We start from the raw sequence: 22,032 nt of genomic DNA, 5'->3' as shown, positions 1-22,032 counted from the left end.
AATATATTATCATACTCTAGAAATAATATCAAAGTTTAAGTTTACATTTACAAAGGAGTCCTGAAAGGCATCAAGGACTAATGTGTGTCAGCACATTATTGAGAAAATCAGAAGGGAAAATAATAGCTTCTTTCTCAACATTAGATAAGGTTCTGCTAGGCACCAAAAATCATTTCTCAATGTCCAAATGTCTGATGGAATTAGCCCTCCGTCCAGATAATTAAGCAGTACCTTGTCTTCCGTTCTGATGTTATGTCTTATGAGTGGAGCCTCCAGGGACCCCTGTTCCCCTCCATCGTCTAGAGGGATATGGCTGAGGACTCAATTTGAGCTCTGAACAAACACCAGGAAAATCCCTAAGAGATTTCAGATAATTATGCTAAAGGTCACCCAACTGATTCCTTCCCATGGGTGGGACACAAGAAGGCCAGTGGTAGGAGACCTTGCTTGACAACCCGATTAACCTCTCTCCTTCTCGAGGCACCAAGGATTAACTATGAATCTAAATAAAGTCCGGAGACTGTGATGAGCACTAACGCAGAGGGGCAATGTGTTTCACCACCTCCAAGGTTTGGCCAGCTGCTCAGTTGCGCAGTCTACATGACAGCTGACATCACAACAGAACAAAGACATCAGCCTGATTTTGACCAACTCTCAGGTTTGCTCCAGGCCATGGTCCCTATGGCCAACTCCTCCAGAGCAGCCCACAGTTGAGGCAGAAGCTTCCAGCTGGAACATCAGCATCCAGGACAAGAGTTCATCATGGGAGATGCACATCAGCTGAAGCATACCATGTACCTTAAAAAACTGAGTCTATAATGGCTGATGAGAAACAGCATTCTTGTGGAACTAAAGAGTTCAATTCAATGCTGGCTGTATGCTATACAGAATATATCCATAGTGGAGAAACTTTTAAAAATGAGAAGATGAACGGAACAAGAAGATGAAAAAAAACTACCCTCTGGGAGAGAAGCTAGCCCATGTCAGGGCATCAGAGTCACTCTGAACCTCAACTATTTTGTTGCATGTGACAGAAGTTCTGGAACATTTTAGAACACGAGCTGCTTCAAAAAGAGGGCTCTTCGCTCTGGTAGGTCACATTACAAGCCAGAGACCACAAATTCATTTCAAGTTCAATATTTTGGTTTTCAAAATCACAAACTTAATTGCAAGCACTCTCCATGACTCCAAAATGGAGATATATGTCACAATGCTAAGAAATTGTAGTTCTCAACATTATGAGGTATGAATTTTGTAGTTTCAGCCAGCAAACAGAGATACTAGCTGATGTGCAGAGGACTGCCTGACACAGTCGAGGAAGATGCTCTGCTGGAATGAATACACATGCAACCCAGCAGATAATGCTTCAGAAAGAAAGGCCAAGGCTGAGCCCGCTTTTTCCCAGGATAGTTTCCTCTGGATCTCCACCCCCATCTCCTTAGGGGCCCGGGCCGGGCTGGGGCTCAGACATTTCCCAGACTGTGTTCTACTGCTGGACCCAAGATGCAGGCAGGCAGAGACCTGGGACAGAGTCAAGCCCTAGCACATGTTTTATGAATTACAGTGCCTGGGAGGCATCAGCTTTAAGGAGAGGCAAACGCAGAGATAAAGAGAATGTGCAGAAAGTACATAAAGATAAATGCCTGTAAAATCACTGCGGCTTTAATGCTTTCCATATTGAAGAAATAAAACTGTGAATATTCTTGATGATTTAATGGCTACACAGCCCAACTAAGACCTGTTTGTCCAACTAGATAATTAAGCCATTTATATGTAAATGTTTATAGTAGCTGATCCTGATTTTCAATTACAGTTCTCAGGAACTGCTTTAGTGCAGAAAAATGCCTTCCAAACATGCAGTGCGTCACTTTCCCTCTCGTGGAAACTAATGATGAAAAGGCAGGGCTCTGGTGGCTGTGAGGCCTGCTCAGGGAGGCCCCTCTGGCTCCCTATGACTTCAGCACTACTGGACAAGGTTGTCTATGTCGTGCCTCGGTAGAAAGTGTTGTTTTCAGTGGCTTGTTGGTCAATCGTAGGTTTGAATTCTAATTGTGAGTCTTCTGAGCTCTGCAATCTTTGGGAAGTTACTGAACTTGTATAACTCTTGCTTCCTCATATATAAAGTAGAGACCATGATAGTTTCTGTGGGTAAGATTAAGTCCAATATGATACTCCAGGTTAAGTGCTCAGCAGAGTATCTGGCACACAGTGTTCATAAAATATATAGACTTTATTACTATGATTATAATTGCATTTACTAATAATACAATCATCAGTGGTGTTGTCTAGGACATCATCCATTGGCATCACTGCTTCTAGGAGAAGCAGACTACAAATTAGTAAACCTGCACTATTGCTGCTTGTCTCTGACTACAGGATTAACAACCAGAAGGTTATTCAACTTTTCAATGTCTAGTTTCGTAACAAGAAGACACGGTTGTAAACTCTTTGTGATCCCATACTAGCTTTTTATTTCTTAAAAAAAAAAAAAAACTGATCCTGAATTGTAATTCCAAAATAGCCATGTAGATAGATATATCTAAAATTAATCGTGACCCAAGATTTTTAAGAACCAGTAGACTGGCAGAACATTCCTACACTTTAAGATTAAAATGGAGCTCTTAAAGATTTCTTTTTAATTTTTATTTATGCTTTAAATTTTTCTTTTGCATGCATGTGTTTTTGTATATGTGCCACAGCATGTGTTTGAAGATCAGAGGACAAGGCTCCCTCCTTTCATTAAGTGGGTCCTAGAAATCCAACTTGGCTGAGTGGCAGACACCTTTACCTACTAAGCCATCTTGCCAACCTGCCCTTGAAGATTTTAATTTGCATAGTTACCTCATTAAAAAAGAACTCTGCCTTAAGTGCTAAAATTAGTCACACCAAATCAAACTTAATTACAGCATCAACAAAAAAAGACTAAGATTATTAAAAGAACTATTCATAAATTTGGTGTTTGGATAATCAAATACAATGTTAAAAATGTTGCTGAAATTTTACTGTGGATAATCTGTCCATTCAATGCCATCAGTCACTACTAAGAATTCATTTGTTTTGGCTTTTCGCTCTTCATAGTGAGGTTAGTGTCCCACCTTATATGAAAACTGGGTGGAAGAAAAGCAGAATGCATGTTACTAGGCTGTAGACATTTAGCTTTCACAGGATTCATGGCCACAGTGCTGGCCCATAGCAGATGCAAAATCTGAACCCAGGTCTTTCTTTAGAAAAAGCCCATTATCATTCTTGTATGGCCACAGAGACTACTCTGCACATGTCTTGAAGTCCTTTAGTACCTCACAAGTATCTCTGTCCAAGCTGGCGAACATTCACTGATTTATTCAAAATTGGCTGATCTCTTCCATATGGACTGAATCTAGGGAAACAAATTCCACCTTATTGCAGAACCAATGAGAAGGCCTTGGCAGTTATATAGAGCTACCCAAGAGTGTGCAGAAAGTCCTTTTCCTACAGAAGTATAGGAAAAAGCATTAGCAATAAGCTTATTTTTAGTGACCAGGCTACACATTAATATAATACAGGTATGGTTTATCTCAAAATCTAAAGATGTTGGAAGCCTGTTTTAGACTCATTGTTTTAGACTGAATTTTTATCATGTAGACTTAACTCAAGCATATTTAATTCCATCTATTTTTCCAAATAGTCTGAGATCCTCTTAAAAGATAAATTTCAAGGAAGAATTTGTTGTGGTGTGCCAAAAGACATCCAAAAAGACATGAGGCCCCTTCCTCTTATCTTGAATGAAGAAATTCCAACTATATTTCTCCACATTCTCTTTTGCTTGTGACAAACCAAAACCACAAATGTTCATTTTTAATGGGAAAGAACTAAGGTTTCAGATGGTCAAAGCCCAAATTTTTGCATCCTTTGCTGGCACAAGTACTGGATCAGAGATGCCCCTCAAGAAAGCCAGGCATTGTTTTCCTAGACACTGAAGAGGTCCTTAGCCCCCAGACGACAAATCAGGTGCCTATGTAGTATTTCACAGAAACACAACATCATCCCTTGCCTGCCAGGCTGTATTCCTCTCAAACGACTTCTTTCCAACTTGTGATGTGAGTTTAAGAGTGTGCATTTCAAATGTACTACCACTCAGAATGTACGCCAAGCCATCAATATGTGCTCGCCTTTAACAACTCTAAGACACAGAACGTACCTCTCAAGCTCTGCAATCTTCTTGTCTTTGTCATTCTTCTCATTCTCCACCTCCTTGAGGATATCCAGCAACCTGTCCACTTCTGCCTGCGCCTTGCCACACTCATCACGGTAGTATGATGCTTCTTTGTCAAGCTGTTTCAGTCGGTCTGCAAACTCAGGATGCATCCTGGAGTCATCTTCAATATTATGTGCCTTCAACATTACATTTGTAAAGAATGTAGTTAAGACAATGATTTAGAATAACAGATGGTGTAGTCACCAATGGCCCAGAAAGTAACTTTGGAGAGAAAATAACCAACAAGAATTATGGGTATTCTGTCAGTGAGAAGGCAAACTGGGAGGGGGAGGGGGGAAGCCACGTATTTCAGCTACGTCAGATAATATCGACTTTAAATTAAATGATAGTTTCCCATGGGGAAGTTCTTCTACTACTGATACTTTGTTATGTTAAATTTGGCTACTTTTGATTTTTCCTTTTCATCAAAATGTATGGGACAGGTGAAGGAAGAGACTGGTGTCTTTGTTCTTGTTCATTCAGGAAGAAAGATGAAGACAATACAATTCCTCACAAGACAGTTTACATCAAATGCTTCCATTTCCAACTCGAGAATTAAAAGGCAGAGTGGTAAATTGTTTTCCAAGGCCCAGGAAGGGCTCATGTAGAACCAGGCCGCCTCTAGGAGACCGGTTGACTGAGCACCGAGCATATCACCCTAATGAGAAATACCAACAAAAGTAGCTTGGAATGAAGACTTCTGGAAGTAAGAGGAAGGGCTTTCTAGCTAACAGTCATACCCATAAATTCTTATTTACTTGAAGAGTTTTAACCTAAACCATGAGGAGATGAGGTTGGTCATGAACAAGCACACAGACAAGAATCTGCAAACACATGCATGAGTGGATAGCAGCTGTACACATCAGAACAGACACAGTCAAGAACGAGCAACATCACTGTAGAATAATTTGCAGCCAAAGTATTTGTAGCTTTGTGTGCATGTATGTGTAATATAGTTGTGTGTGTGTGTGTGTGTGTGTGTGTGTGTGTGTGTGTGTGTGTGTTCGCGCGCATGCGCACGTGTGCATTATAGTTTATTTTTCCCAAAATAAACTTTTGGCTGAAATATTCCCAGACAGATGAAGGAGCACTGCACTGCAATGTTTTGCCTACCCCTTGTTTCCCTTTATTCCTAATTGGCTTCATCAAAGAGCAGGCAGGGAGAAAACAAGCAGTTTAACAATGGTACACGTTCAACATAGAAAGTTCAGAGAAGTCATACATGTATGGTTCTCCAGAAAATCCGCGAAATAATAAAACATCAACAACTGATTAAACTTAAGTTGTTTTGCTTTCCAGGTACATGGAGCACATCTCCACTGTGCTTTTATGCACTTCTTCTTCTTTTTTTTTTTTTTAAATTTCAGGGAAAAAACAAGGCAAGCAAGCTACAGCTACTGTGGAGTTAAATGGATCATGCATGGTTAGAAAGAGTAATACTAGTACTACTGTTAGAAGGGTGACAGTCTTTGCAATGGTTTAGTAAAAAAAAATTCAAAAATTAGTATAAATAAAATAAATTTCTTACTCATGACAAAATCATTTTAAATAATATTTTTTGCATGTAACATATTATTTAAGCATGAGGATAAAGGGGAAATAATTTTTCATTTTCTTTAAGATTTCCTTTAGAAATAAATTCAACTATGAAAAAGAACTTGTAAAAATCCATCAGTCCAACATACTATTAAAAACTGGTTACTCCCTTTTACCAACAAACCTCAAAAGCATTTTATTCTCATCTAGTGTGCACTCTGGGTCTCTTTGTAACAGATTATTATACTTTTTAATTATTAGTAAAAAAAAGATACATGAATTAATATGCTTTCAGGAGTTTGTTCCTATAATAATTATATCTTTATATAAGGTAATTAATATTTAAATAGCTTAACATCTACTCTCATAATTTAGAGAAGGTAATTTCAGTTTAAAATGAACTAACTACATACTTCTATCTGTGGCAGAAAAACATAGTTTTTAAATAGTTAAAATATATATATATATTTTTTATCTCTTTCCATTGTTAGACTGACTTACCAGTATATTACAACTAAAAATCTTTTTGTATCATTCTCAAACTCTCCAATCAGTGCCATTAAGATCTCAAAAAACAATTAATGAACTAAGTAATGAGTAATTGAAACATGAATAAACATATTTTAGAGTTAAAATTTCTTTCCCATCTCTTATGTTTAATATTGACAAAGGGTTAGCAGTTATCCATGATAGTCCATTATTTTAAATTATTTGTATTATTATTATTATTTTAATGAGCAAATAAATAATTAGTAGCCATGAGATATCAGTTCTAAATCTCAATTTGCCCTGTCCTATGTCAGGAGGCAAATCAAACAAACATACTTTCTAAGGACGATGAAAAACTATAAAATGACAAACACCTACAAGATAATATTCATGTTCTGGTACAACAATTATTTTGTAATAATTCCAGGCATAAGACTTGTTGTCCAGCTAGTTTAATAGGTTTGTTCAGTTTTCATCAACACACACATTAGAGAAGCCTCTGGGGTAGGTTTAGGAAGAATGGACAGCCTGTTCCTGATAGGTATTCATGTCCTTTGTTTGATTCTGAGGATGACAATCAAGGCCAGTCTTTAACAGTGGGTGAAATTAGATGTTTATATGCTTTTCAGCCAAATAAGTGAGTATGGATAAAAGACTCATGGGATGCATAGACAAACAGAAACCTAGGGGGAAAACAAAAGCCTGAATCTTGAAGGTACCACTGATGACTTTATCTAATGCTAAAGGTAGATCATGTTATTAAAGCCCCTTGGCAAGTTCATAGCTTGCCTAAATCTGTTAGATAAAACTTGGAAATGCTAATAAGCCTTCCTTTTTAAATGACTATGTAGCTTTCATAATACCAATGTTTAAAATCCATCTCTCTATATCCCACACATGAATACTGATTTCAAGAAAAGGAATTTATGTCAGACTACCTTCAATCCTAAAGAAGAATTAATTCTTAGAGGGGCTTTTTGACAGGCATGGAAACAGAGAGCATCATAAAATGCTCACATAAATAGAAAGCTTTAAGAAAGAGTCACATAAGAACACAAGGAAACTCTTCCTTGGATCATTGCTTAGGGTTCATGTAATGACAATGACAGTTCCTAACGACTAGGAAGATCTGTTGAGTCCCCAGGCCAGTCTAAGAAAAAAAAAGGCAAAAAAGAAAAAAAAAAAAAGAAAAGAAAAAAGAAAAAAAATTCCTGAGAGATATTAGAGTTAAGTAGCTCTACTCAACATGAATTGCAACTGTGTAGAGGACTGGCTGAACTTTTTAGTCAGTAGGCAGTGAAAGTGCTGTACTGACCCATTGCCATAGGGCCAGTGCCACACACCAAAAGCTAAGGGAGGAAATCAGATGAATAGAGCTAATGCACCCTTCAAAGTTCTAAGGCAAGAACCACCTCTAAAGATGGAGAGATAAGTAGATGGTTACTTTTTCAAATTATGACAAAAGGTGCTGCATCTACACTGGATGTAGCCTAACACATCCTAGCTACTGCAGGCAGAACATAAAAGGATTTACATTTCAATATAGCACCATTGTAACAAACTACTACCATGGCATCATTCTTCTGTATTCAAGACTTAAGTGAAAATGGACAGCAATCATTTCTTCTTAAGGACCTGATGGTACAACAGGAGCTTGTCCAGCTGAGAACTGGTCTATTCCCTCCTAAGGCACATCAATTTTGTTTCTACTTTAAGTAATCAGGAATCTAATTCTTGAAAATACAGACTGGTATTATATTTTTCAGAATTTGTTTATCATGAATATGGCCAAGAATACTTTCACAAAAACATTCCTCCAGTTACTAAATATTCATTCATTTGTTAACATAGATATTAATTTTTTGAGGTCATTAAAGGCAAATCTAGGTATCAAGTTCTGTCTCAAACATTTCTAGACTCCTTTGGAGCAATTCTCAAGGGTTCCGTAGAAAAACAGAATATTAGTAAAGGACAGGACAGAAATGTCAGTCTTACATGTAAGTCCTGTAAGTTTAGGGTTCTCAACACTACGTCTCTTGGATTTATAGAAATTTATATAAATTCCCCTATAAATGGTAATAAAAACATGGGTGGAAGTCTCACTAATGTGGGCCACAGCATTTTGACATGAACTGACTTTGAAAGCCTGGATAAAGTGCAAGAAGAAGCTGATACTGACTAGGATGAGCAGTACATTGTGATACCTAGCCGTTGTCATAAGGAAAATTTCCAGAACTGTATCAGGAACAAAGCAGGACGTTTAGCTAATTGGTGTATCTCAGTCAAGGAAAAGAGTGATTGGCTCCAAAGTAGGGAGCTGGCAAGTGTCATATTCACACATCTCAAGCTTATTTGCACGTAATCTTATAAAGGTTGGACACTGATTATTTTCAGTAAAGTACTAGTCCACAGTTCCAGATGTCTAAGAAGGACAGCATTAACTTCAGTCCAGAGCCCTGCTAGGACACAAGGCAGGGGACTTATAATTCACTTTGAATATTATATAACACTCCCTTGAAAATGGACCCCATCAATTTTTAATAAAAAATTATTTCCCTCAGAAACAATGATTAGTTGTAACCATAAAGTACAAGCCAATTGTTAGGTAATGAAGCTGTTGATTTTTCATCCCTGCTGCTTCTAGACTTCAGCAGTAATTTGCTAAATTTATGCACTGTGAAAATATGATTCTCAGTTACAGCACTCTGCTTTCTCAGTGTCCATAGACAGGATTTTCAACATTCCTTTCAGATCATAATAGCAGGATGGGGTGTAAATAATTTTAGACATTGACATAATTCTAGATTATGAATGAAATAGACTCATTAAGGTTTATAGAACTTTGACATATTATAAAACTTAAATTTTAATTCAAATAAAAATGAATAAATACCAGACATAATTATTAGCCCTAAGTAATATTTTTTGAGAGCAATAATGATATATATAGGAATCTTGTGTTTTGTTGTTCTAAAGGAAATTATTCTTTTTAAAATTCAAACTAACTAAATTAATAGCATTCGTAATCAGCATATTAGAACTCTGCCAAAAATTTCTTTTTATAGATGAACCAAATATGATACATATAATATAAACAAAAACTCCAAATATCCACAAAAATAAAAAGCATATACTAAGCACATTTTAAGATCCTTCAAATAAAAATGTAATTATTAACATAATTCCTCTTAAATCTGGAATTTCTGAAAATTAGCAACATTGAAAACTAAAGGTATTATCTAGATATTCTGAAATAGAACATAAAGTAAATCATGTCATTTGGAATATTATTTGAGTTCTTTTGACATTGAAAGACTGTGTCATTTGTTGGACATGTGTTTGTGTACATGCATGTGTTCGCATGTACCATCTATATTCCCTGAATTATATCTTAAATAGTTATAAATAGTTGTAGTTTTCTACCATGCCACAGAATATTTGTTTAAGAGTGAATCAAATAGTGTTCAGAAATAGACTTTCAAAAAGAATGCTAAGGCTAAACAACAGTGGTGGAGACATTTATAATCACCACATCATGTCCCTGGGAATGCGTAGTTCCAAAAGGACATACTAAACAAGAAGGTCTTTCTGAACATTAAGAAGATGTTTTCCTCTATGTAGAATGGAAACATGCCTGAGTTTTGTTGTTATTGCTTTTGTTTCTTTTGTAAATCTTTAAAGAAAATGCGAGTCCTGCACAAAGTAAGTTTACCAGAGATAAGATTTCAATTGGATAGTGACTGGCCAGGGAAATCTCATGGGAGCAAATCAAAGGGGTTTCCAGTGCACCCCTGCCAGCAGCAGGGTTGCCTCAGTGCCTCATAGCAACAGGGTATTATACAAAGCATTCAATGTGCCCAGAAAGGCTAAAGATTATTTTAAAATGTATGAAAGACTCCTGGACACCATCTCCAAGGATACTAAGGCTAGAACCAAGACAGCATTTGAGACCAATGATAAACTCTATTTCTTGTCTAGCATTAAAACTAAGGGAAGAAAAGGATTCAGCTGAAGTTAAGCTCCATATATTTACCATGACAGGACAAAACTCCTCCAGGATCGGAGGCTGGCAGTTAAGTGAAGAAAGGTTATTATTAGAAGTAATAAGGACTCAAAGGCAAAATTTTAAGTTCCTATGAAATGACATTAGCCCGTTATTTATCAGAATGGAGCAGCTACAGTAAAAGAAAAGAAGGTAAATGTTTTATTTGTATTCCAGAACATATTTGCAGAAAGACTTCAAGCCCAATCCTTATTTACCCTGAGTGTAGACACATGGACTTATTACTAACTGTAGAATGTTTTCTTTTTCTTTTTTTTTGTTTTGTTGTTGTTGTTGTTTTGTTTTTTTAAGACAGAGTTTCTTTGTATAGCTCTAGCTGTTCTAGAACTTGCTTTGTAGACCAGGCTGGCCATGAACTCACAGAAATCTGCCTGCCTCTGCCTCCCAAGTAGTGGGATTAAAGGCATGTTGACACCACACCCGGCTTATGTATAATCTTCTTATGTATTTGAAATGACTATAGTAAATTTAGTAGAAGTGTGAAAGTGGCCATATTCAAAACACACACACAAGAGCAAAAACTTGCTGGGTATCAATATCTGGTTAGAAAACAAAAGGATTTGCTATAACAGCTTAAAAATTATATATGTGCATATGCTTCACAACAGCTTAAAAAAATACTCCAGGCCTGTAATAGAAACATGTCAAAACTTCACTATAGAAAACCATTTTTTAAAAAAGTTGGATCATGTTTATAAGTGGCAAGAAATGATATTAGAAATGTATCATTGGCTCAAAATTATCATAAAGGATGAATATAACTCAATATAACCAGCAACTGTGATTTTTAATTGACAAAAGTGACCCTGAAATTCACCTGGAAGGTTAAAAATAAAAAGCCAGGGACTCGCAAACAAGACAGGAGAAAACTAGGCAGAATCAACCTAGAATGTACTCCACTAGACGTTTAACTATCAGTTACAAGAGCTAAGATTCTGACCCACCAGCAAGAGACACAGCTAAAGCTGAACTGTAGCACAGGAACTGAGACCTTTATCCCCTCAAGAGTGTAATACACAGAACAGTGGCTCAAAATACAGATGGTACGAAGTGTATTAATATTAAAAAAATAGCATCAAAAAATTTAATACATGTGAGTGAAATCAGAGAAGGACTTCAAAGACTAAAGAACATGAGGAAATTCTAAAAAATAAAAATAAAATAAAGAATCCCACTGGTCAAAAGCTCCCAAACAATTCTATTTATTAAAAATTAAATAAAATTGTCATAATATGAGAAAACGGCACTTATAGAACAGAAAACAACTTACATGGACCAAAGAACAAACCAGTAAATTAAAGACAAGAACTTAAATGGCCACAGAAACTAATTTCCACAAGTAGAAGTATGAAGCTTCTTCAAATATGTATTTGAACCCAAAACACATTAGTAATTAAAGAGAAAAAAATTGATCTAGAGATTTCTCAAATTATGCAAAATGACAGTTGTTGGTGTGGGCCAGGGTGTGGTCAAAAAGCCCAAGGGCACATGTAATCAGTGCTGGAAAAAGCCTCTCTGAAAACACCTGAGTAAGAACCACTGAGATAGCCTTACAAACCAAGATTGCCGGTTCAGGATTTCATTCTATGAAAGAGGGAAAGAGAAAGGGAGAGAAGGGTAGAGGTGGAGAGGGGAAGGAAGGGGAAGATGGATGGGATAGATGGGTAGTGGGAGACCTGTCACAGCTTTATTTGTAGACTGACAAAACAGGGATAAGTGTGATCAAAGCCAGGGTAATAAATAGACTAGAAAATATATAACCATTAAGAGTATTCTGGCAAAATAATTAATTGCATGAGGGAATTCTAATGTTTTATTGTAAAAAAATAAGATACAAAAACTGAGCAGACATTTTGGTATAACTTGGTGACAAAAAGGTATAATGTAAGAAAAAAGAAGGGAAGAAGAAAGGAAGGAAAGAAGGAAGGGAGGAGGGAGGGAGGGAGGGAAGGAAGGATGGATGGATGGAAGGGAAGGAGGGAGGGAAGGAGGGCGGGCAGGCGGGAGGGAGGACAGGGGAAGAAAATGAAGAGAGAAAGAAGAGAAACATCCTCCACACAAAGGTGCCTAGCGAGGGAACATGTACACACCACATTCCTCCTGGCTACATCTGCAGTGAGTGGTCCTCTTGCTTTTTATCTTCTCCTACATCCTTCTTTACTTTTTCAATACCATGGCCATATATTACTTTTATAACTCAGAGAAACTTGGTCATTTTTTAAGACTATTAAGGGTAGAAATCCCATCAAGCCACATCCCTAGCAAAAAAAAAAAAAAGAACTGCATCCTGAGAATATCTGCAGACAGGGGGAGTTAAAGTGAGGAGAGCTGGCTATATTCCCAGGATGCCAAACCATTTGGTTATTTTAATTAACGTGGGGAAGAATGTCAGTCTAAGTCTTTGAATTAGTCGCTGAAAAGACTGTAAAATTTGCTTTTGGATAGCAGAGGCCTGGCCCTGGGTGGAAGAAAGTTGAGGATGCCATGTCATTAAGTTATTTCTTCTTTGACCCTACCTAATCTGACAAGGGCTAGTGAACTCCAACTACTGTCCTGATCATTTTCTCCAGCTAGAGAGCACAGTAATCCCTCTGTGTTTCATACGCAGAAAGCATTGCAAATTTTAATTCTCCTCTTGCCCCTAACTTGCAATTATGAAAAAAAAATGTTTTACAATCTTGTTCTAGAAACATTCACAAGAAAATATGCAGTTTTATCAGGGTGAGTTTTCAAGCTTCAAGATAATCTGTTGGGGTTTTTTTTGGGGGGGGTATCTTTCTTCACCTCTGCACCGTCTTGATCCTACCTAATACTACTTCCATCCAAATGTTAAGGGAAACAAAACTTGGGTGGTTTGTTTGTTTATTTTTGCTATTCTGCTAAAATCCATCTGGGGGATGCTTCATACAGTATTAGGGATTATGTTTGCAAATATATTTGTTGAAAAAAATGAAGGGTCCAGACAGAATTTTTTAAACACATCCAGGCATCTTGCATATCACCCTGTAAGCAGGTGGAGCTTGGCTTAACAAATAAAACTGTTGACTGAATTGCTTTCTTTATGTGTGGCATTTTCTTTTCTGTGATGGGGATTTATCAATAGAAGATAATTAAAGTGCATTGTTGACCATACTTGTCAAGTGAAGCATTCTAGTTACCTTCATTTAATATACCTCCCAGGAAGCCAGTCAGATGACAAAACAGGAAAGTCTGTCTGTCTGTCTGTCTCTTTCCTTTCTCTCTGTCTCTGTCTGTCTGTCTCTTTCCTTTCTCTCTGTCTCTGTCTGTCTGTCTCTTTCCTCCCCCCACCTCTCTCTCTCTCTCTTTCTCTCCCCCTCTCTCTCAATAAACTAAATAAACAAATGTTTTATATGAATGCATATGTCATTAGGATAAAGAACTAATGGTGCCATCTGAACTATTTTATCATTTTGAACTAGTTAACTGCTTTTCAGACTTCATTAAACTAAAGACAGAATTGTTATGATTTGTTACTAGTAGACTATGTTATGATCTACCCTAGGGCGGATGCCATGTTTTGAACTTTTACAAACCCTGCATTATTGTTAGGCATTTCTCAGTCCTCAAGAGCACAGCTCAGATTTTAAAGCTAAAAACCTAGCCTAACATTGAGTTCTTAGATACAGCACACACATGAGCTAGTGGCTGTTTTGCAAATGCTTCCCTGTGGCACAGGGAAGCCTGTGTTCAAAGATCTCACCAACAATTCTATAAGGCCTATATCCTCAGCTGATTTGTTTTGTTTTGTAGCTGGAGAGTTTAAGCGAGGAAGAAGGTAATATCAGAGCTGGCCATATTGCCTTGGCCTCTCAAATTTTGAATTTTGAAAGAAATGGCATTGGTTTCATGCAGATCATTTCTTTTGACAGAGTGGCAACTTCCCCAGGGTGGCACACTGTAACGTGGGCTCAGTGGATCCTCATGCTTTCATATGTTACAGCGGGAGCTTTCAGGAGTGACTTACTGGGTTGTACATCTGATTGAACAACTGCTCAGCTTGCTACATTGCAAAGGTAGGAAGGCATTGCAGCACAGACACGGAAAGAAGGAGAGAGCCAGAGAAACAGCATTAGCTCAGCAAACCCAGGGCTCGCACAGACGAGCTGCTCTTCAGAAAAGAAGAGATTTCAGTTTCTAAACATTCCACAGTGAAAGTGAAAGGCTCTAGGGAAAACAAATGTTGACTTTGGCTCCTAGAAAAGAATAGCTGAAATAAGAAATTTAAGGTTTGTGTTCCTTTCCCTTTCTCAAGTTAAATGCCCATGAAATAAAGAAAACTGTCCACTTTGGATGATCCATGAAGTGCTGCCCTCCAGCAATGAATCAGAAGAAGTACTTTTGGCCAAGCCCACAATTTATTACCTGAACTTCCATGATGATAATAATATAAGATTAATTAAATCTTATCATTGAATTTGTAGCTCTTCTTTGGTATTACTGTAACTTTAACTTTTCTATTTGGTGTCTAACTTAAACAGAGGTTAGGAAGCAGCAGGCTAACAGTAGGGATGTATTAGTAAGCAGAACAACACCACACTGATTTAAATGGGAAAAGGAAAATTCAAGTCTGGAGAAAGAGGAAAGGGAAAAACAACAGTGTTGCATATTACCAGTTTCTACTGTTTCAATTTTGAATGGTAGCCTATTATGTTCCCAGTGCTGTAGAGGCTATACGGGCTACGGTCAATTTTGTGCATAGTCAGATGTCCTAAATATTACTTGTAAATAGTGTTCTCAAATTATATTTATTAAGTATCTACACATTAATTTGATGCTCAAGATTGAGGTCAAGGAGGTGAAATACTACAGTAACTATTATTTGGTATTAGGCTGAGATACTCCTTTATAGAGACAGGACACCTGTTTCTTCAACTTGAGGATAGCAAATGATGGTTTTAGCATGTCTTTTAAGAAAAGTCTCCTGAAGCATGATATTGTTCAGAAAACTGAAGGGAGTAAAAGTCATGGAACTTGGGATTCTGGGTCTTCTCAGCAAATTCCTAAAGACACAGGTCAGTTAACTTCTATGGCTTGAATCTCAAAAACAGTTCATTCAATGGACAATATGATCCATTCATCAATAATCAGGTTCTTCTCAATCCCGGAATAACTAATTGGTGGATATACTTAATTTTTTTGTACACTTACAACTAGTAATTATGCCTTACCTGGTTAGCACTGTTTACTGAACTCACTAAAATCAGTAGGATTTCCTTGCACATGAACAATTGATTATTATTTCTAAGAGTTTGAGATAGAATTCACAGAATCCCTTTTCTATATAGAAGCTTTTTTATCCTAAAATATCTGAAGGAGTCATAATTTGATATAAAAAAGTGTTAAAAATGACTATGTAGAAAACTTCTCTACAAATTTCTATGTAAAAAAATAGTTTACTTCAGTCACGCATTATTAATAAGATAATAAGTTAAATCCCAATGTGGATTCCATTGTCACTGGCAGGCAAGGATTCTATTCAATTAAACACTATTAATTTATACTCTTATGTGTATTTTATAGGCAAAAACTACCTGGATCATTACAAATCTTGAGCAAAATACCACTGGGAAAATCCATGGTATATGTATGACACAAAATAATTATATTTTCATCTCTTCATTTAGTAAACCTAGTCTACTCACAAGTCACACATCTTTTCATCTAAAAGGAGCTGAAAGCATTCCTTTAAGCTTTTAGAGTTGCTTATTTTTCCTGGAGGAAAGGATGTATGTATATGTACATTCATATATAGATTGTGCTCTCAAGTATTCCATATAGAACTCATTTCTTCCTAGGGTGATAGATACATGAAGTTTTAATGAAACCATCAGCAGAAATTAGAGACTACTGAAAAAAATAAATTAAAAAAAACAAAAGCCACTTCAACCCTAAATTGAAGTCAATACTAGAGAGCCAAATGTAACAATGTAGCATCTGCAGGTTAGGCATGAAATATTTACATTATCATTATCTTTTTAAGTTCACTGTACTATGTGAAGATTGTGTAAATACTTAGAAATAAGTTCTTTTTTCATGAATTAAATAATCCCTATGGTAAGACAACTATATGTGTCACTTTAGTGCTGGTGACATTGTAGAAAACTAAAATGTCATCAAATACCATGCCAAAATGTTACGGGACCTGGTCTGGGACTTTCAGCAAATGGTGCTGACTGGGAGTCTGAGGAAAAGGTGTGCTGCCAGTGACGTGCTGGGCCAACCACAGGCACACTGAAGCAGAGAAGGCCAAACTGCATGGGTGGAGATAAAGGAAGTAAATGGAGTCAGAGACTAGGAGACTACAGCTTCAAGATGTGAACTGCTTCCTTTTGTCGCTAGAGGATTTCAAACACCAATGCTGAGTTAAACTGACAAAGAGCATATAGTAAGCACATGTGAGGAATCCTACACACAGAGCCTTGATCTCCGTGACAGCTCAGTGGAATTGACGGTGGGTACTTTCTGAGCTATGGGTATGTGTATGTTTGAGGTTCTCTTCCTACTCAGCACACTGTGAGTGAGGTAAGATTATACTAAGGCCATTTCCCTTTGCTATAGTGTTATATTTGAGCATGTTTCATCATTACTAGGCTGTTTTATTAAGCAAAACGCATAGTGTATTATAGAGCACAATATATTAAGAAAATATTTCATACACCTATGCATAAATAACCAAGTTGGTCTCCATCTAAATAATTTCAGATGGGCACTTGAAACTCTCTCACTCACTAGACCAGAATATGTGTACATGACTGTACGGACCTGTACAGACATGTCAGCCAGAAGTAAGCATCATGTCTCCTTCAGCTGCTTCTCCACCTTTGTTGTTGTTGTTGTTCTGACATAGTATCTCTTATTAGCCTGGAGCTCATTGATTAAGTAAATTGGGAGTCAAAGAGTCTGGAGATAGACTCATCTCTGCTTCCCAGGAATACGATCACAGGAGTACACCATGCCTGATTGTTCTTTACATGGGGACCGGGGACCGGAACTGATCATTTTACCCAGCAGCCATCTCTACAGCCCTGCTCTGTGTTCCTTGAGTATTAGTGAGTAGTCCTCCTTAGTGTGAAATTTCTCATGATGATTTTCTAAAATCCCTGTGTGGTAAGCATGAAAGAGTTACATTTCAGTTTTATATTACGTAAGTTCATAAGAAAATAGAATACTTAAATGTTAAGCATTCAAAACAATTCTTGTATAGATACATGCATTGTCCACATCTCTGGCCATCCATGCCATCTGTCTTCGTAACTATAGTTAATAAATACCTATTCTAGTGTGCTACAAATCACAATCAAATCTTATTATATGTTTTATTATATATTTTGATTCTTATCTCTTCTAAGTTTATAGGTTGTCAAGGGGAACAAAAGACTTCAACTAATAACATTATGAATGTTATATGAACAATGAGTGCAGACGAACCAAACAACATGGGGGGAGTCAAGGAACAATGCACAACCAGAAATGCACTCCACAACGATGTCCAGGTCGGAGAAAACAAGGGAGGCCACAATGGAGAGACCTGCTTTCTTTTCCAAAGCCTTCTGGCTATCACAAGCCTCCTTAGACAGTAGACCATCATTAATTCCATACAGATCATCATCCTACAGATGCATTAGGGGGCCGACTACTTTAGTGGATATCTAGAAACTGAGTGGTGCCAGAAACATTCTTGCCAAGTTGTATTACAAAAAATGATCTACTTCTGAACATTGTAAAATTTTATCAAAATATGAAGAGATCTCTGGATTTTCTCCTTTGTTGAAAACATCCTCATTCACCTTTTCAGATAGTTTAGATTTTCCCAGAGAGCAATGGCTAGTTTTTATTCTTTTCATTTCTGCTACCATTTTCTCTTTTTCAAGTTTTTTTTCGACAGGAAAATTAAGCTAGGTTTTCAGATTTACAGACAGATTTGATGTAGACTTCTCAGGAATCAACTTGAGTGTTTAATTCTTTCATCAGCAGCTAACAAATGATAAGGAGTTCATTTATTTTGAAAAAGGCCTCTTTCTTAATCATTTTATAAATTCATCCTGAAATGAGCCCATTTATGCTTAGACTTCACTTACCTTTTTTAACTGTGCTTCCAATTTGCTACACTCCTCCTTCTTTTGTTCGATGGCTATTTCTAGAGATTTTAACTTGGAGTCCCTCTTCAGTCCTGCAGAAGCTAATGAAGACGCATGTTCCTTGAGGTCGATTAAACTCGACTGAAAGGAGGAGAATGCTCGTAAGAAAAACATCACCATTTCTCCTAGCAAGATCATCAGTGTAAACGCACTGGTTCCCCACACAGCAATAAAGTCTGCACTCAACAGAGAGGGGACGCTTTACTAGGGCAGTGACAGTGGCCTCGAGCCAGGAAACTCGAGTTGGCCAGCTTGCAAGACAGAAGAACATCCCATTGCAGTAGAATCCTTGGGACTAAATGGCATGGTGAATAAACGCAGTTTCCACATCTCAAAGTCACGTTAATGATCATAGTCCAAAGGTGATCTTTTAGCATCATCTCTCCAAACAGACACCCTGGGCTCTCCATTTGTATTTATTATAATTAAGCTGGGCAGACTCTGAGACAGACAGTAAAGAACATACAGACTTTGATGCTTCTTTCCCAAGGGTAAATCAAATGTAAAACATCCTATTACATTTTATCAAATTCCCTTTCTTTAACAGAAACACATGACTAATTCTTCAAATATCTTCCAGCAAATCAAAGATAAAGGTATTTGAAATTTTAGGATAAAATAGACCCTAAGTTCTAATCCTTTGTAGTCCCGATTCAATAAATATGGTTAATCTACTTAGATATGGGGCTGCGAATATTGTTTAGTTATCAACATGTCCAGTATCCTAGAGTTTCCCTGGGATATATAGTTTGAATTCCAAAATCTAGAGAAATATATACTTGAACACAGTTTTTACGATCTATAGGGGCAGCATTTATTACCAAATAAGAAACAGCTAACAACCCCTACTGACTGAAACGTGTCTCTTGGACCCTCTTCTGTCAACGCTGCAACATCAAGGAAGATAGGAAGCACACGGTGCTCTTTCAGTAATGGTGCTGCCTAACATGACCCAAGACTGTGTCCAGAGTACTGAAGGTCCTTAATGATGGAGGGCATCACTGGCCGCACAAAGCTCCTCCACACGTTTTGAAGGACAGGTGAGTCCTGCTCATTTTTCAAGGCAGCAAGCTGAAGCTCACATTCATTGTTAGTCTTGTCCAAGGCCACTTAGCCATTAAAGGCAGGTTCAAGTCTCAAACTCAGGTCTACAACTCTGATTTCACTTCCACAGGAAAAATGAAGGCCCTTATAATCCAGTCATTTTTGTCAAAGTGAAGACATATTATCACCCGAAGTAAATTATAAGTTCCCTGAGAACTGCAATTCCATGTTGTTCTTTTTTAAATTGTAAATTGCCAGTTGGGATGGCCAGCTTTATTTTGGTTACACTATAGTTCCTAGTTATTAATCTAGGTGTTGTGAAGACATTTTCAGACATGACTAACACCTATAATCAGCTGATTTTAAGTTTTAAGAAGATTATCCTCTGTACTCTGGGTGGGCTTGATCTACCCTTTGAAAAAAAAGGCCTTAGGAGCAGCACCCGTGGGAGAAGAAATCCCCTTCGCCCCCCTCCCATGTGGATTACAGCAGCAGCCTGTCTGAGAGACTTCTGTCTACTCTTCCAGGTGGTCACATTACATGGGGTAGGCTTGTCCAGCCTCCCTTAGAGCAGAAACCATTTCCTTTCAGGGAGTCCCTTAATTTAGTTAAATTTACTAATCTGAGCCTGCTTCTTTTTGTTGTTGTTGTTGTTGGCTTTTGTTTATTTGTTTTTTGACAGAACATTTCTTGCCAAGCGGCAATGCCAAGTGCATTCTCCAGGATCTGGAGATGTTTCTGCCACCACCCATGTGACTGATGCTCAATCGTGCTAACACTGCTTATGAAACCAACTCCATCTGAAGCTTCCGCTTTGACACCTCACCAAGGTCTCTTTTCCACTAGCAGCGAATGTTAGGTACAAACCCTCAAACGGCATTTCCAAATCCTAATGGTGAAGAATTATTATAAATGAGAGCAAGGCTAGTGTGCTTCTGCCATGTGCAAATGACAGATCCATCCAGTCAGAAGTGGCAGTGCAATGTGATGAGAGGTAGAACCAAATTCTTTATTGTCATGTCAAAGAAACAATCTCCTTTCTCAAAATCTAGCAAGCATCAATTTTAGGGATGAGAGACTGTGTTCTGGTTCCAGTTCCCTCAAAACTCCTCTTGCATCAAAGCTACAAGTCCCTATTTAGGCAGGGACTGTCATTTGTGTAGAGTTATCAACACACAAGGGATGGGGTAGCCCTGGAAAGATGAGAGAGGTATCCATGGATCAGGAGGACCCAGCATGTCAAAGGGGCTTGAGCCATCCCGCGGAGACTGAACACTTGTGGCAGACAGAAATCACTGTGGCAGGGACAGCTGAGGATAATGACACCAGGTAGGTAAGTTACACAATGGCTTCAGGCTTATCTCCATCAAAGCAGCCTCAAGAATGCTGCACATGTTATAGGCATCTTCTGGAACATGGAGACTGCAGCCCCAAACAACTGCCCCAGAATCCCCATGCAGACAAGTTCCTTAAAAATGCATTGTCTTACCATAAAAACACATGTGGCACTTATATTCTGTATTCATCTTTGCTATCGTGTGAAATGGCTTAACTAATTTATTGTAACATAGAAAAATAAGATTCCAGAAGAGTAGCTACATCTAGCCTAGAAATTTGTCTTTATTGTCATATTCTCTAGCCAGGTAATACTGGGGGATTCATCTGAGAATTGCAGATGAATGCAAAACACCCCCAAAGCATTAATAAGTGGAGTTACTATTATTGTTGTTGTTATTGTTATACTAACTGATGTTCAAGCAAAAAATAATAGTATCTACAAAAAAACTTCTCTAAGCCATACAAGTGTAGTTAGTAAAGTAAAACACAAGAAAAATGTTTCTAGCAGTCACATGTACAGCCAGCTGAATGGCAATGACACCCAAAGGTATCTTTGATGGAGGGAGACACTGGGATTGTTTCCTTGGAATTGAGGCAGCCTTCTGAGAGAAAGGTCACCATGTTCCCCAAGTCCTCACACTGAACTGTATGTTCCCTAATGAAATCAACCTCAACAAAAACAGGGTTTTTAGGACTGTGGATGTGGTACATTTGTTTTTCCAGACTCACCTCTTTCTCCGTGAGTTCAGCCTGTAAAGCATTGACCTTTTCCTTGAGGTCTTTGTTCTCCTTTCGAAAGGATTCTATCTCTTCTAGTCTTTCCCGGTCATCTCTCTCCCTTTGCTCTTTCAAGCGCTCTATTATTCTCTCCTGTGAGGCAAAAAAAGAAAAAGAAAAAAAAAAGCACAAGGCTGATAACTCATCAGCATCTATCCTTAATCATATTGTAAAAGAAAATATGAAATAATTGATGTAAAAGATGCTCTGTGATCCTCAACATGGAAACCTTAACATTGGATATATGAAGAGAGGTTATGTGCACACATATTTGTAAAATTCAATCAATACATAATAGCTTTTGACTTAACACAATTTAGCATTACCGAGTGACAAAGGAGTGTGTGTGTGTATCTGTGTGTCTGTGAGTATGTATCTTTATGTGTTTATGT

General features: G+C 37.6%; 1 protein-coding gene across 17 annotated transcripts in view; it reads right to left on the bottom strand.

Annotated features, from left to right (window-relative positions):
- The window catches only part of Erc2 (ELKS/RAB6-interacting/CAST family member 2), a 905,605-nt gene that overhangs the window by 443,108 nt on the left and 440,465 nt on the right, over positions 1-22,032 (bottom strand). For 11 of the 17 annotated variants that reach the window (XR_013042143.1, XR_013042144.1, XM_076544121.1 and 8 more), the window contains 4 exons: positions 21,593-21,733; positions 18,422-18,562; positions 14,308-14,343; positions 4,178-4,371 (listed from right to left, as the gene is read on the bottom strand). Coding sequence is in view for 15 of the 17 variants with exons in the window: in XM_076544121.1 (XP_076400236.1) it covers positions 4,178-4,371; positions 14,308-14,343; positions 18,422-18,562; positions 21,593-21,733 (512 nt within the window). In the remaining 2 variants the exon portion in view is untranslated. The remainder of the gene's footprint in view (positions 1-4,177; positions 4,372-14,307; positions 14,344-18,421; positions 18,563-21,592; positions 21,734-22,032) is intronic. The other 6 variants (XM_042284494.2, XM_076544123.1, XM_042284499.2 and 3 more) reach the window with 1 other exon arrangement.

Source organism: Peromyscus maniculatus, chromosome 9, assembly GCF_049852395.1.
Source record: "Peromyscus maniculatus bairdii isolate BWxNUB_F1_BW_parent chromosome 9, HU_Pman_BW_mat_3.1, whole genome shotgun sequence".
Classification (NCBI taxonomy): domain Eukaryota; kingdom Metazoa; phylum Chordata; class Mammalia; order Rodentia; family Cricetidae; genus Peromyscus; species Peromyscus maniculatus.
The sequence above is the reverse complement of the archived record's forward strand: the minus strand, read 5'-3'. Positions and strand labels throughout refer to the sequence as shown.